Source organism: Anopheles funestus, chromosome 2RL (genome assembly GCF_943734845.2).
Source record: "Anopheles funestus chromosome 2RL, idAnoFuneDA-416_04, whole genome shotgun sequence".
Taxonomy (NCBI): domain Eukaryota; kingdom Metazoa; phylum Arthropoda; class Insecta; order Diptera; family Culicidae; genus Anopheles; species Anopheles funestus.
Window position 1 is genome coordinate 35,172,765 of NC_064598.1, and position 16,637 is coordinate 35,189,401.

Below are 16,637 nucleotides of genomic sequence, written 5' to 3' on the forward strand. Positions count from 1 at the left end.
TCCAGTTTCGGGTGTCGTCGTCCGCCTGAAGGTGCCTGCACTAGTGATGGTGACGTGCCCTACAGCGTCTGACAGGCAAATTAGGCAGCTTACGGTGGTTGCTGTATTTTTTTGTTGGTTTCGGGCATTTACGGAAACGAAGTTTCGATAATTGTTGTGCACTGGGTGAAGGATCACGCTGCTGCAGTGCCATACCGAATAATAGCATCAAACGGATTGTTCACAGGGTTCCTGCCGAAAAGGGATAAGTTTTTGTTTTTAGCGGTTCGCTTGGCTGCGGGAAGGGATACGGTGCGTGAATGTTTATCCCAAGTGACGGATAATTCACCGGAGAGGGATGGAAAATAAATAAGGAAAAGATTGCTTTCTTCCTTTCTGCTGCTAGCACGTGGGCTACAAATGAACGGAGTTTACCGGAGTTGCAGCTATCGTAAAATTGTTTCCATTGACTGACAGCTTCGTTGGAGATAATTTTAAATGTACGCAATGAAGGAAATTGTTTAGTAATAGATGAATACTGGCAGGATTTTTTGTTATTTGAAAAGCTGCTTTTAAAACATCATTACGCAGGAAGAGAGAGTTAATTGTAATAATTATTAAGATTTCCTTTTAGCGTAGTGGATACAGAAACATCGCTCTGATATCAAAATATCGACTAACAAACGGATAAAAAGTTAAATTAGGTTTGCAAATTGAATACTTTTAGGTAAACGGAGTAGATCAAAACGCCTAAAGGTATGCAATACGCTACAGTAATTTATTTTTGTTTCAAAAGAACTTTTTTATTACCTATTTATCAAGGTTGAACAATAATCGACGCATGTTTTTCATTGAATTAACAATTGGCAAAAAAACACAAAAAATTACAATCCTGTACACTTTCCAACACCCTTACGCATTTGCTAAGTGCTGCATAAAATACTTCCCCTATACAATTTTAATCAATTCCTCTTTCTTAAAGCAGATTCAAATGATTAGCTACTGCAATGTAACATAAGAGCGTTTTTTTTTTCATCTTACAGAACGCCTTTAACAATTAAACTACTGCCATCATAGCATCCGAAACCGCCATAATCGTTGTCGATAACATGTGGCATCTTGAGCTGGTGAAGGATTGGAAACAAAAAAAAAACAAAATCTGAACGTGGCGGCATTCTACGCACGTGTTGCGTAAGGGTTGAAGGGGGAAACAGTGTAGAACAAAAAAACTGAATTCGAATTAAAAACAGAAAACCCACACCCCGGGAAGGACAGAAGGAAAAATTACCTAACCCGAAAAAGGTGAAACATTTGTGCATCCAGCAATCGGAGCAAAACCCGACTGTGAGTGCCTGCACGCCTGGACATATGGTGTAGGAAATTTGTAGCACATTAATATCGAACGAAAGGACCTGCTACCAAAAGGGTTAGTAATCGTTCACAATAATATCAATACTGCAATCGATCCTTGAATGTGCGCAATGTGGTGAAGCAATAGTGTATTGCAATACGTTCCACAACAGAATCCTGGTGTTGTGTTTTGAAAACAGCTTAACACACTGGTGTCCTTGGTGTAAGGATATTTCAAAGCAACTGAAACCAGGAATCAATCAAAATGTGTGCAGAGCTCAGCATCTTACAGTAGCTGAGGTAAAGCGTAAAAGAGCCGCTGACCATCCTAATTGCTCACTGCATGAGGGATCTCCCATTTTTTGTTACTGACCGTACCGGACCCTAAGCCTGTCCTGCTGGCAACTCCGGGCTTTTGCATTTCATTGCACACCTTTGTCCACAGTGGATGGAATACCACCCGCTTTGCCTTTTTGTGTTGTTGTTCATTGTTGTGGCAGTATTGATCCTAGAGCTCCTTGTTCGATACACATGCCGGTTGTCCCGAAATTAGGCCACCGAAACCAAGACCCTCTTTGTTCTGGTGGTCACTGCCGGTGACCGAATTTGAAATTGCCGTTTTATTGTTATTGTTTGCAAGTCGGCACACAATCGCTAGCGCCCTTCCGTTCCGGGTCCTTTGCTTATAAATGCTTTGTGATAGAAAACGCAAGGTTCACATAATTTGTAAATCGTTAAAAAAGTGTATTCATTTCTAGAAGAAAAAAATTAATGCAATTATTTCAGCTTCCTTAATAACGAAAGAAGCAATTCATCTTTCAGAAGTTAGGATAATTTCTGTTTTATTTGTGTGCGTTTCTTAGACAGTTTTTTTATATTTCGAAAAAAGAGACAAAAAACCCAAAATTAAAAATGGAATCCAAGAAAAAAGACTCCATCCAGAGGTTTGGTAATATTGAAGCAACATGTGCGTGACTTTATGCTCTCGTATCTGCATGATGTTGCAGCATTGGGTCACCCTCCGGAAAAGAAATAGTGAAGTAAAAAAAAAACAAATGTTTCAAAACAACAGAAAAACAGGAGGAAATAGGCACACGACGCATCGAAGCTGCTGTTGCGCACAGCTGTGACGTGTTGGGCGCGCACACAACACATCCTTCCGACAAACGATCCACCTTTTGCGGCGTTGGATATGATTCCGTACGTGAGCGAATCGGAAGCGAACGACACGCGGGATTTGTAGGTAACATATTGGAACGATTGGAAACGTGGTAAGCCGACGATCATCAAACTGGATCAATAAAATAATAATGATCGAGCAAAAAGTGGGATGAAAAAAAAACAAATGGAAGCGATCGGGAGATGTACTGACGTTTGGAAGAACCATGCTACTGTCAGATAGAACAATAGATGATTGAGTGATTGAGGTTTATGATTTATGCTTCCCTCTGTAGCAGGAGCTAAATATAGAGTACAATTCGCATATTGCTGGAAGACATCTTCTAGGAAAAGATCCTCTTTTTATAAGCCATTTTGTAAGCGCTTTGTTGTATATTATTGTAAGTCTTTCAAAAGATCTGAAGTATGCTAATGTAGTAAAATAACTTTGGAAATCAATTAAAATAGAACGATCTTCATACCGAGCATCCACGTCAAGGCTTACCGTGTATCCCTCCTGTCAGAAGCAATCCTTCAAAATGATCGAGTGTGCTGCAAAACAATCAGTAAAACCCGGATCATTATGACCAACCGGTCAAGAATGACCATTTTCACTTCCATACAACAGCGATGAAAGTCTTTCTTCCTAGTCACGATCCTTCCATTGCAAACACCATCATTAGCGTGCAAGCAATACTGCCGTTTTGCCCTTCTTGCTTTTGTAAGTGATCCCTACGCGAAACAAGATACGAACCCGAACTCCTGGAAAAGGCGGATATGAGAGGCGCCAGCCAAAGATCAGGCGCCAAATGCGAGCAAATATTGACTTCTCATCGATAGCTCCGATCCAGTTCTGTAGCTGAATGAAGCACAACCACTAAGGCATTCGTACGGTTGTGACGGAGCAATTTTTATTGCGCAAAATATGACCCGTCTCTCCGGAGCGAAACCGCCCAACATTCGCTACGAATTGGTGGCCTGTTTGGCGGCAGCATAATTTATGAACTAACTTTACAGTCCACCCCCCAAAACGGATCACTATTTCGGGATCAATCGGGTAGCGCGCGTGGCAGTGCAGTTATCCCATAATGACGCCATAAAGTCGATTACAGAGAGCGGGTCTTACGGGTGCGTCTTTTGTCGGTTACCGACAGTGGGAAGAAAAGCACAACAAAGAAAAGCAAAAGGTTGATGTCACCCCCGGGGTGTAACGGAGTCCTTTCGTTTACTTACCTGCCCCTGGTATAAGTCTACAATTGGAAGCTAGCAATTGGATAAAAAGGAACAAAGTTGATTTCATTTGTCACCGATGTGCAAAATGCGTTTGTTGTGACAACGGATCTGTGGTTTGTTTACGTCTTGTTTGTTGTGCCTTTTTGCAATTTATTAGCAATTAAATTATCCATTTGGGAATTGGCTGATGATCCGGGATATGTTTAAAGTGAGTCGATTTACACAGCGTAGCATTGGGACAATCATGCACAATTTGTTCGAAGAAATTATAGTTCGATTTGCATTTTAACTATTTGCCGAATTATTAATTCAGCGGAAATGTTTAAAACAAGTTTTGCACAAATATTATATTTCCTTCAGCAAATTGAATGTACACCAAAGTAATAAATTTTTAACAATAAATTAATGTTTTCCGTATAAAACATAATAATATTGCTGATGGTTGTTTCATTTATGTTACAGCTTCCTCCTTCTTCTCTCTTTCTCTCTATTCTTAACTCTCTAAGGCGACCTCTAAGACAATGCCGTATATTTCTTAAACTTATTTTTAAACTTATTTTTACCACGCAGCCAGATCGTCAGTCCTTGTCACAGGGGGATGTTCCGGTTGAGATTTGTTATCCGGTTCGATCGTATGGAAAGTTCGTCGCTTTCAGTCTTTTGTTCTTCTCGTATATCTATTCTTTTATCGCTACTGTACTTTTTTTGGGTTTTTAATTCTTTTGATTGAATTTTCTTATTCTTTTCTAATCCATGGGCAGAACGTAGAGGTCTTAGTGAATTTTCTTATTTTTACATAATATACTATGAACAAAATATACTGAGATTCAGCCTCAAATTTTTAGGTTGCGACATATTACTTATTTTTATAGTAGTTGCTCTATGTTATGTCCCAGCCAGCTTACAAACAGCTCATCTGGGCACACTGTGAGGCCACATTGTACAGTTAATGAACCTCTCAATTGTAGCAGTCCCATTTCCCTTCCCACATATAGATCAAACTCATACACAATGTCCTTTCGAGGTATGTTTCAGTAAACCAACTTTTAAATCTTTAAGCACAAAATAAAAACAAATTTATAAATAATATCCTGTGTATCATGGAACAACGTTTTATATGTAAATAAGTAAGTTAAAATTAAACTAATTTCTCAAACATTACCCTTACAATCAAAGCCACACGTAACCCTTAGACTACATTCAACCAAGCCACTTATTTCCAGCCAAGTTCCAACCTTAACGGCGAATTTTCTTGCTTCTTTGGTGCTTTTTCTCAGCACAACGGCAACACAAGTGCAACGGCCCCAAACGCTGTTTAAAATTCAACTCCGTACCGTGTTTTTTTTCTCTTTTCATTTCCATCTCTCAAGAACCCTTGTGCAACGCCAAAAAAAAACCTTCCCCGACGCAACTCTCCTTTGCTTCAGGCCTTTATTCGCTACCATATTCTTCCCGTTGTTGGTCAATGTTTATCATTAGCGGTAAAGACCCAGTCATTAGCACCGACCAGACCCGAGCCGGAGAAGAAGTGCCGTGAGAAAGTGTGCCCAACAGAAGGACCGTTTTGGTTGAAGAATTCTGCAAGACGATGCAAAGATCAATTTCAAGGTTGGGAATAACCAGATTATTGCACTGAATGCCGGATGGAGCGGATTAGACGATGAACACCTGAAAGATTTCAATTGCTACAGAGGAAAAGACTACAATGGCCGAAAGATAAGTTTACTAGTTTGATGTTTTGTTTTATTTTGCCGTGACTAAACAATAATAATATTAATAAATGTAACAGTAGACAAATAATTTAACCTTCATAGATTTGCGCTTTTTTGTGTTTACAATCAAAACTTAACCTTAATCTAGTCTCCTGCCTACCAACACTTTTACTAATATGACATTTTTTTCTCTCTTTCTGTGTCTCCAGCACCCCAGATGATGCCGTCATATTCAAGCACAACATCTCTCCCCAAAAAGGAAGAAGTTCCCTCACAGAGCACTGTGGGTGAGCTTCCGGAGAGCACAAAACAGTAGCCTCGTTTTAGGTTTTGTTCGCTGTATATCCGCTGGCTTCCACATCCGGTCTACTACCTGTACAGTGGATGGGATTCCCCAATATCTCGCCCCACCAAAAAAGGACTCCGTTGGTGCACACTTAAGACTGCTACGGTATGGCATTCCACGGAAGTCACTGCAACAGATCACAGAGCGCCGTAATGTAGGTCTGTGCCATTTGAAGCGTTTCATGCTTGGACAGTTGGCGATCGTTCCCGAGCGAGGGCAAATACTGGCGAAGGCGATCGAAGGCATCGTTTAGGTTCTGCATCCGTTTCCGTTCGCGTGCATTTGCCGCCAGGCGGCGCTTCTTCTTGATCTGGGGTGGTACCTGTTTGCGTTTTCGCTTACCGATCACACCGACGATGTTGGTGGTGGTGGTGGTGGTATTGGTCGAACCTATCGTTCCTTGCGTGTCGGCCGGTTTTGGGAATGTTTTTGAAAACGTAAGACACGACAGATCAGCCCGGGAGCTTGCATCCGTTTCGGCACCTTTCGTTGGTTCGGGTTTCGCTTTCGGTTTCCGGTTGTACTGACGTTTCTTGACGGGCAGATTAGTGCTAGGAGCGGTTGGTGATGTGCTGCCAGTATTGCCAGTAACCAATTGCAGCTGTACGGTGGCAAGTGGAGGTGAGAGTGGAAGTGTCCCGTTGGTGAGATGGGGAAGCTGTGAAGTTTGCTGCATGGCCAGAAGATTTTCCTTGTACTCCTCCACATCGACGAAGCTGCGCTGGGGTGAATTGGCGAGTGAGTAGTAATCGGGACTTTCCGACCCAAAGCTGGAGGGGCTCGGTGTCATCCAGCTGTCCGGGTAGTTATCCATAAAGCCGGGAAGTACAACGACATTCGGGGCAGATGATTGGGGCGCAATGTTCGTGCTGTTGGTGTAGGTGTAGTTCGTCCCCAGATAGCTCGATTCCGGCAGAGAGGATGGCACTTCAAGTTGCTCCATTTTGACGTTTACGTTAGCACACGCTGGTGCTACGGGATCGTGCGTGTAGTAGTACGAAAATGGAGCGTGTCGACTAAAGTCACTAGTCATTTTTATTCCGACCGAAAACTCAGAAAAAGACTCGCGTCACAAATGTTCTAATCACTTAAGCGTTTCACTGTGATTTCCTTGGAAACTTCACCAATAACAAAAAAAGGACGAATAAAAGGAGCACATTCACGCGGCAGCAACAATGATCAAAAACTATAAATCCGATCGACAGGGAATTTCATTCACAGAGCGTTCCTTTCGCAATGACGTCGGGTTCGGTTTAATCCGGTTGTATTTATAGCGACCACTCACACGTGACGCCCACGCCCTGCCCACGTCCACAAGTAACTTCGTAGAAAGCCGAAATAAACCCTCTATGCTTACTGCACGCTTAAGCAAAACAACGCTTTACCGAGTGCTACCCCGAATGCAGCGTACGTGGTATTCTAATGCGGATCGCAGGTATAATTTCAGAATCCTTTTTCACTTCGAGAAGATCCCAGGTATAATTCCCGAACCCTCTTTCGCTTCGCGATTTGTGGACGCGTCCAGGACAGGACCCATTTTTTTTGAAATTTTGTATGACTTCGGCTTTTTTGGGCGTCTCATGAGCCGCCGTGTGTGCGCTCGCATACGCTTCCGAGCGGTTCGGTTCACGGCGTTTGCTTTATTCACCTGCTTCTTTCGTTGTAGTTTGACCGTGTACGACCGTTTTTTCCCTCCTATAAAATACACCGAAAGCTCGAACATCCTGCCATTGTTCGGGTGTTCAACGCTTCGGGTCCATCCCCACCCAAAATCGTTCTTTCGTTTCCATAGCAACCGAACGGACCCGAGCGCTTGTGCTTACGATGCACGCGAAATACACTGAATTCAGTTAACGAACGAATCGCAGCATCACCAGAGCACGTGCCTGGTCCGTCCAATCAGGTGTGTATCCGGTTTCGCAGGGGAAGCAAAGACGCGCCAACAATGTGCGTGTGTGTGTGCGTGTACCACAAAACATAAAAATAATAATAGCTGCAAGTAAAAAAAAACAAGTGCAACCTTCAAAAGCGCACTTCAAATAACGATTTTGAATTAATTTAAGAATGGCGAAACCGAACTTTGGCGAAGGAAGACAGATGACGCACTGCGTACGTTTTCTTGAAGGCGCAAAACGATTACGATTGATGCGTTCCAGGAATTGGTGGTCACAGTGGCCTGGAGGGGGTTGGGAGTAGAAGGATCCACGCGAGCATTGGTCGATTATTCGTCACGGTGCTCAAACTGGACCGCAAAGCGAACGTTTCAAGGATCCTTCAGGACGGGACGGCGATCGAGTCGACTAATTTCATGCACAAGTCACACCCGATGGGTAAGTCATCTGGCACGCGCAGACATCTCTGCCCCTCATGATCGAAATTGGAACTGGGACGTTTGAACACGTGTTAGGGTTTATAAGCAATGGTGCTGATGGTGTGTGTTTGTGTGTAGAGACAGAACATTTGGTTAAGAATGGGGTGTCCCTAGCACGGAAAGGAAAATAAAAGTCTAAGGAAGTTTCCTTTTGAGATCAATAAAAATGAAATTTTAATGCTTTTGCTTGTGACTGATCGAGTTCAGAACAAATCCGTTTGGATAACAGTACATGAGTAATAAAAGTTTAGTGTATCACCGTTATTTCCGGTGATCTAAAATAGATTTTTTTTTCTATTAAACTAGCTCTATAGATCCGATTACACCCTGGATAAGGTTGGGTGAAAGAAATATCTCCCAAGAATTTTGTTTTTTTTCTATATTAAGTCACAAATAGTTATAAGTTGAAAGTTTGTTCTAAACGATTAAAATCAATATTGGTCCGGTTAATATCGGCACTTTCGTTTACCAATTATTCTGATTACTTTTCTTCTCATACAAGAGCCACATTACAATAATGAGTTAATAATTTAATTCCTTAATTGTTACACACTTGTTCACCTTTTGTTTTTCGCCGGATCACGCACGTGTACACGAGCGCATAGGAACAAAAAAACATTTCCTTTGGTTATGCAGCTCCTGCTGCACTTCCCATGTTCGTGGTCACTCTTGGTCTCGTTTGCAACAACTATCGAGTGCAGACTGGGACAATCATTATTCGCATATTCGTTCTTATGCATACGACATAGTTTTTGTTTGGCGATTCGACGTACCTTACGCAAATTACGCTGAAGCGCTCGAAAAAAAGGATATTTCACGAGAAGTCGTCATTCACCAGAAAAGGCGAGGCGAGACACACGCAATCGTGGACAATCGCACACACAGCTATGCTCCTCCTTCTTTGTGGCATGTCGATGAATTTTCTTCTTTTTTTCAAAACGGTCGAGAGGAAAATACCACAGTTGAAATTTGAATGCGCAACGGTTGCACAGTGGGATGGCCATATGAAACGCTTGATTGAAATATTTTACTATTACTGAAAATAATGTTTTTCTTTTTTACAAAATGTGTGTACTTAATTCTTTATTGAATACGATTAGCATTTACAGCATTAACATTTATATAATTTCAACCTGAAATTCATACGATTCAAAACAGGATATTTTCCTGAAATATTTCATGAAAGATATTTTTTTGAAAATTTTCATTACGTTGAAATTGGCGGGAAAACAAATTAAATAGAAATAATTATCATAAAACGGTTAATTGAACAATGATTTTATTACTATTAAAAAAACGCTGCACAACTGAAATGGTATTTGATTAACTAAAACTTTAAACTGAGGATTAAATTTGAAAATAATTTAATTTAAAAAATGGATTTCAATTTCTACTACGTTCAATCGTCTGAGCAGTTATTTAGCTAACTTTAGGTATAACTAAATTATATTTCCACACATTAACAACGAATTATAAAAACTGTATCTATTGCTCTGGGCATAACGTCAACAATTAATTTAAACCAGTATTTTTTGTAGTATATCTTTCTATACATAAAGAAAGCCTACGATGGCTTATGCGATGGAAGATGAATGCGATTGTGATACGTAGTATTACTAAGCGATAACAGAAAACACCACCGTGTTGGGGTAGTCTATTACAATGTTGGGAAACGACGACAAACGACAAAACATAACTTCCGAACAGAGCCGTCCAAGCCAACAGTCGTCGCTGTGTCTCGGTGTGTCTGTACGGTCCGGTCATAAATAGTGCGAATGGATGGCATTATCGGTACAAAGCGAAACACTGCAACTGAAGTGAAATGCAATCGAGAAATGCACATCAAGATGGGGGTAAATGCACATCCAGTAAAGTAAGCAGCAGATATTCAAGATGTTGGTAAATCGATTTGGTAGGGAATTCTAATGCAACACTTGGTGCCGTCTGGCATTTGGTGAAGTTTACGAATGCGTTAATAAATGTTTGCATAGTGTAGTGTTTGTTATACTGGTCGCGGATACTACTTGGAAGATGCTTTTCGTGGCGTTTTGTTAAAAGTTCGCTATTTAGCGTTCGTTTTTAATTACTTTACTAGGCATTTGAGTAGTAGTAGTAAGTTTTATATATTTCGATTTTCAATTTCATTTTATAATACAAGGTTTAGTATTGTAACATTATTACTTAAGCGGGTTCGACTATTGTGTCTTTCCACGCAAAATTTAACTGCTGATCTTGCGTTGCGGTTTTAACAGGATTTAAACTACCTTGAGGGCATTCTGAATTATGAGCGTGGGAAAAAATACGAGTAAAACCCACAACAAGTTCAAAAAAAAAAAAAAAATTCTTTTTACCTTACAACCTATACTTATATCTATGTCTTATAATAATACTTATTTTAACTAACCTAGTAATGTTGACTTGATTGGCTGTATATTGTTTAGTTTGTAACTAAGAGTTTAATTCGTTAACTATTTCAAGAGGGCTGGATTGGCATTTTGATATATATTTGTTTTGAATATTGGTTAGGTGTTCTTTTAGCAGTGGTGTGTTACATTTTACGTGAAGTAAGGATGTGCGGTACCAAGGAGGAACATCTAAAATAGATTTTAGATATTTGTTTTGAATCCTTTGTAAAGTTAATTTATGGCATTTTGCGCAATCAATCCATACTGGAGAGGCGTATGTTATAATTGGCCGTATTGCCACCTTATAAAGGAGTAATTTGTTTAGAAAATTTAGTTTTGATTTTCTGTGCAGGAAACTGTATAATATTTTAAACATTTTTTCACATTTTAACAAGGTAGCTTCAGTGTTTGTTTTGAAGGTTAGTCTTTTATCTATTTGAATCCCTAAGTATTTGACCGCATTTTTCCATGGAATGTCGCTGTTGTTGTAGATCACATTTTTGTTTGGCAGTTTAGTAGCTTTTTTGAACTTGGTGAAAAATATTGCCTCAGATTTCGAACCATTGACTTTCAGCTTCCACTTGACACAGTACGCATTGTATTTTTTAAGTGCTACGTTAAGTGTTTTAATAACGGTTTTGGCATGCTTTGCTGAGGATGTTATAGCTATGTCGTCGGCGTATATGTATTTTGAGCAATTTTTCATTTGTGGTATATCTGAAGTATAGATATTGAACAGAAGAGGGGATAATGTACTGCCCTGTGGAACTCCGGCAGTGGGAGTGTAGGCTTCTGATTTGGTTTTACCAATATGAATAAAGTTTTGTCTATTTTTAAGGAAGGATTCGATTATTTTGATAAGATGTGTTGGAAATTTAAAGTTGATTAATTTGTGTAATAGTCCCTGATGCCAAATTTTATCGAAAGCTTTTTCGCTGTCTAGAAGAACAAGACCTGTTGATTTTCCTTCTCGTCTGCTTTCCTTTATGTTTTTTGTCAATCTGTGTATTTGGTGCGTTGTGGATAAAGATGGTTGGAATCCGAATTGCTCGATTGGGATGATGTTATTGTTCGATGTGTGTGATCTAAGCTGAATCTCAATGCATTTTTCGAATAATTTACCTAGGCAACTTAAAAGGCTGATAGGTCTATAACTTTCTGGTTTGGAAGGATCTTTACCTGGTTTTGGAATTGCGATAACTTTAGCTATTTTCCAGGCACTGGGAAAGTAGCCAAGTTTAAGGCATCCATTAAATATGGTACTAAGATATACTATTGCTTTTCGTGGTAGTCTTTTCAGCGATCGATTATTTAGGTTGTCACTACCGGTGGATTTTTTATGCTTTAATTTTGTCAAAAGTTTCTTAACATCTTTTGGTTTTACCATGTTATGAATGATTTGTTCTGTTTTTATAGATGTCTTTTTTAGTTTGCGAATGTCTTTGGCAACTTTCGCTTCCACTGTGCTGCTGGTGTTGTATGTGATTTTATGTGCTGTTTCAAAATGTTCCTTAAGTGTTTTACATTTTTCCTCGGAAGTGATTAAGGTTTTGTTCTCTATTTTTAATGGCGGGACTGATGTTGCGTTATTTTTAATAATTCGTACGAATTTCCAGAGCTGATTGTTATTTTTGAATTTATCGTTATTAATTTCTATTAATTTTTTACCCCACTCTCTATTTCGCAAGTCGGATAACGCTAGTTCAATTTTCTTTTTGAGCCGGTAGTACAACTGTTTTAGTGCAAGGTTTTGTCTGTTTCTTTGCCATCTCTTGCGGATAATATTGCGTATTTTTATGAGCGAGATTATTTGTGGAGGTATTATCAGTCTGTAAGTACTGGGAGTTGTGAGTGGAACTGCTAAGTTTTGAGCTGATATGATGGTTGTAGTGAGCTTTGTAATCATTTCGTCTATTTGTATATGGTTTTTTATGTCACTGTATTGTGTCTGCAATGGATTGATCGTCGTATCTATATGATCTTTAAATACCTTCCAGTTTGCTTTGCTGTAATTAAACACTTTTTGTTCGGGATTTTTTGTTGTTTTTGTGGTATACACTGAAAAGTTTATGGGAAGGTGGTCTGAGGTCATGCAGGTTTTGGTGGATAAGTCTGATATTTCATACGTGATATTTGTTAAAGTTAAGTCTATTGTGGAGGGGTTTCGAGACGCGTCAGATGGATAGTATGTAGGTGAAATAGGATGATGTATTGTGAATTTGCCTGTTTGCATTTCTCTAAAAAGGCAATTTCCAGCTGAGTTTGTTGAGCAACAGTTCCATAGTCTGTGCCTGGCGTTAAAATCGCCACATATAAGAAAATTATCTTTCCTATTAGTTAAAGTTTGTATATCGCTTTTAAATTTCCCTACATTGATGTTTGCACCAGGATGGTATGCTGTGATAAATGTAATGGTTCCTTTTGTGGTGAATAATTGGATTTCTAATGATTCTATTATTTTAAGGTTTTGAACTTTTCGTACTTTGTGGTTAATGTGGTTTTTTATCAAAATAATGATTCCTCCTTTGGCACCGTCTATCCTGTCTAACCTGTGCGTTGTGTAGTTAGGTAATGAGAATTTTTGATTCGGCTTAAGAAAAGTTTCTACTATGCCAATCAAGTCAACATTATTATTATCTAGGTACTGTATTAGTTCATGTTTTTTGTTGGAGATGCCGTTTGCATTCCAGTAGGAAAATGAGATATTATTTGCCACCGTCATCACGGAAAGCAAAATTTCTGAACTATTTGAAAGACTACCCTAATTTGATCTTCCTTGGTTGAACACTTTCTTAGGCACGAAAACGTTTCAGTTATTATGTGGGCTAGTTCATCAGGCCCAAAGAGATCGTTCTGATTAGACTCAGTTACATTTGCATATGTGTTAGTTTGCGCACTATGCGTTCGCTTCGGATAAGTGTGGATGCTAGGGTTTTGTGGAGTCTGTGAACTCGAGGGTAAATGTGGGAAGTCTTGAAGAGATATTGGTACCTGTTTTGGTTTTGTTTGTATGTGTTTGGTTCTATCTCTCTTGCTCTGCCGTTCCGCGCATCCGGAGAAATTTGCTGTGTGATTGCCGCCACAGTTTGCACATTTTAGCTTGTGCGTTGGGATTACACCGTCCGTTGACCCTTTTGCTACTGGACACTCATTTGATGCGTGAAGATCTGCACACTTTATACATTTAGGTGGCTTGTAACAATTAGCCGCTCCGTGACCGAAACGTTGGCAATTTTTGCATTGCATTATACTGCTGCTGTTTGTATAATATCGCCAGTACACCGCCTGATGATCTAATGCTTTTATGGAACGCAGCATCTTCAAGTTAGCTGTGCCTTTGGTGAAGTGAAGCAAATATGTTGCTTGCTCGTCGTAGCGCTTTTTGGGTACTGCTAGCTTTTTTATCGCCACAGGTGTCAAACTTTCCTGTCTGAGGATGTTCTCGATTTGATCAATTGGCATGTCGATAAGCCCCATTAGAACAATTTTTGTTGTTCTATCTTCCTCCAGTTGATATGTGTGGAAGTTCGTGTTGATCTTTTGAAAGTGGCTCACCACTACCTTAAAATCGCTTACTGTAGTAGTGCGAACTACTATTCCTTTATTCGTAACAGATGTCGTATATCTTACGACACCAGCGGCGATAATTTTTTTGTGGATGTCTCCGATGTTGTTGCTATCAACCACTATTGGTGGTGGTGTTTTGGCTGTTGATGTTCGTTGCGTTGAATTAGCATTATTGTTAACGATCTCCTGATCGTCTATTGTTTGAAGCAGTTCAAATTGGTTCGCTTGTTCCAACTGCCTTTTTGTTTTAGATTTGCAGCTTCCATCTACCGAGGATTGAAAAGCGGTGAGAGGCAAAGTTGCCCTCCTCTTGCTCACCATACGTTTAATGCGACCCATTTTGGGTGCACGAGAGAGAGAGAGACACTGAGATTTGCACTTTTTTATATCTGATTCTTGATTAGCTCTCGAGAAACACGTCTGCACGCATTCGAGTGTGGGAAGCTACTCATTAGGCATTTGAAGCGCATTTTCTCATTCCAAAAAGTGCACTAATTGCGCAGTTAGGATAATACCTTTAGCTTCTATCAATTATTCAAGTGCTTTGCTGCATTTGATTAACGCTTTGTGTTTTCATTGTTTATATTCAAAAGCCTGCCATTCCATTCCGATACTTTCGGTACAAAAAAGGAACTTGCAATCCCTACAAAAAAAATCAATTACCCTAATGAACGAACGTTAACGTGAATTGAACGTCTCCAGTTGTATTTCCCTAGGAATACAATACACAGCCACATCACATTTCGAAATAGTCGTGGAGTGGAAGAATTTTAACAGTTTGTTGTGCTGGTATCCGCTGATGGAAATATCGCAACCGTTTTGAGTCGATGTGTGTGTTACTTGACTCCTGCACAGAAGAAGTTTAATTCGACATAAAACATTTTATTTCGATACATTCTCATCACTTTTTAAGTGCACTTTTATTCCTTCTTGTCGGCCCGTTGCGTTATGGCAAATGTACAATTTTTACCATTTTCATTTTTTGTAGGATTCGATTTCATGATCGAATAGACAAAAAAACGGAAGCATAGAAGAGGAAATCCACCAGCCTACAGGCGTAAAGCTGCAGAAAAGAAAAAAAAAGAACAATAAAGCAGTAAAACCTCTTTCGGTCGTCTGTCAGCAGTTTTCAAGTGCGTTTTGTATGCCACCATACCGGAGCGAACGATACGGAGAATCCATTTTCCCACCAGTGGCAAACGGCGTGAAAAATCGCTTTTCGTCTATCGGAACTGGTATTTATGTGCGTGTGTTGTTCATTGCTTTGGGGTATCGAATATTGATAGCGTGCGCACGTACAGCCAGTGCTTATCGAGCCGGGTTTGAAGCTGTCCATGGATATTTGAGTGCCCGACCATTTTGGATGTTGGAATGATGTCCCCCCGTTTTTTTCGCTACAAACCGCAAAGCTTTACTTAACTCTTAGTGTGACCCACTGATGGCAATGTTTATTCTTGTCCCCCAAATTGGTGGTTTGTTGTTTTGATCCTGTCAACCGTTTTTGGGCGAGAGAAAAAAAAGTGTGATTCTCGCGAGATGTCAAGCTGTCAGGAAAAAGCGTTCGATATACGGTTGACAGTGAAATTAATCCGATTGCACCGAAGTGTTCAAACCGACGTTCCGAAACGATTGCTATCAAGTATCACTCAAACGCGACACTAATTTCATTTTGCGAGGTGAAATCACAGAAGAAACAAAAAAAAAAGACGGGAAAACAACGAAAATTTGTGGGTAATTTAATTACCTTCCAGCGTGTCTCTGGGTGTGACGTGTTTAAACTGTTTGAACGATTAGAAAGAAATTGTCAGTTGAATTAGCTTCAGTTTTATTATTCTTCAGTTTTTTCTATTCTTTTAATGCTCCATACAACTCCAATCACATACGAGCTGCAAATAGAACATTTTTATTTTTTTTGTTTTAAAAAGTTCGAAACCTTTTTATCTTCACGGCAAATCAGGAAACCCATTAATTCCGAATTGTTGTAACCTACGAACTATTTTTCTAATTGTGTAAATAATCTTCTTCAGTCAACTTGTAAAGCTTCTTCTTTTTTCTCTTAAACATGCCCATCTCCTTTAAGAAAACTTTAAAAACTAAGAATCATAAAACGGCACAATTATATTGAGTGTTCCACAAAAACGACTCGTATTGCGGTACTCCACTCTATTGATTGATCTCTTTTTTCCCGTGTATCCTTGATATGTAACAATCAATTTGTCTATTCAATTTACCGTGCCGGTATTGTATTGTGCTGTATCACCGAACCATCCATACTCGGTAAGAAATGGTTCTTCTACAAAATGAAGGATCAATTTGTCTATCCTTCGAGTGCGAAACATTTCGAACAGAATGGGGAAAAAATGTTACAGCACGTAGCATTGGAATAAGCGACTTATAACGAGTACATAATGATCGTTTGGTTACTCAACGTTTTTCATAAGAGTTAATCATTACAGTGCAACAGTGTACTTTGTGCACAAAAAAAAGATGCGTGACAAAGCTTCCTTGCAGACTGG

The 16,637-nt window shown here is 39.6% G+C and overlaps 1 protein-coding gene across 1 annotated transcript; it reads right to left on the reverse strand.

Annotated features, from left to right (window-relative positions):
- Positions 1–4,898: 4,898 nt before the first annotated feature.
- LOC125774719 (protein atonal) lies at positions 4,899–7,045 on the reverse strand. Its single transcript, XM_049444891.1, has one exon. It carries the CDS (start codon positions 6,809–6,811, stop codon positions 5,903–5,905), a length of 909 nt encoding a protein of 302 aa, XP_049300848.1. The 5' UTR covers positions 6,812–7,045; the 3' UTR covers positions 4,899–5,902.
- Between the last annotated feature and the right edge of the window lie 9,592 nt (positions 7,046–16,637).

What these genes read in the sequence shown, in the direction of transcription:
- LOC125774719 (XM_049444891.1), bottom strand. Translation starts at nt 6,811, where the DNA reads ATGACTAGTGACTTTAGTCGACACGCTCCATTTTCGTACTACTACACG.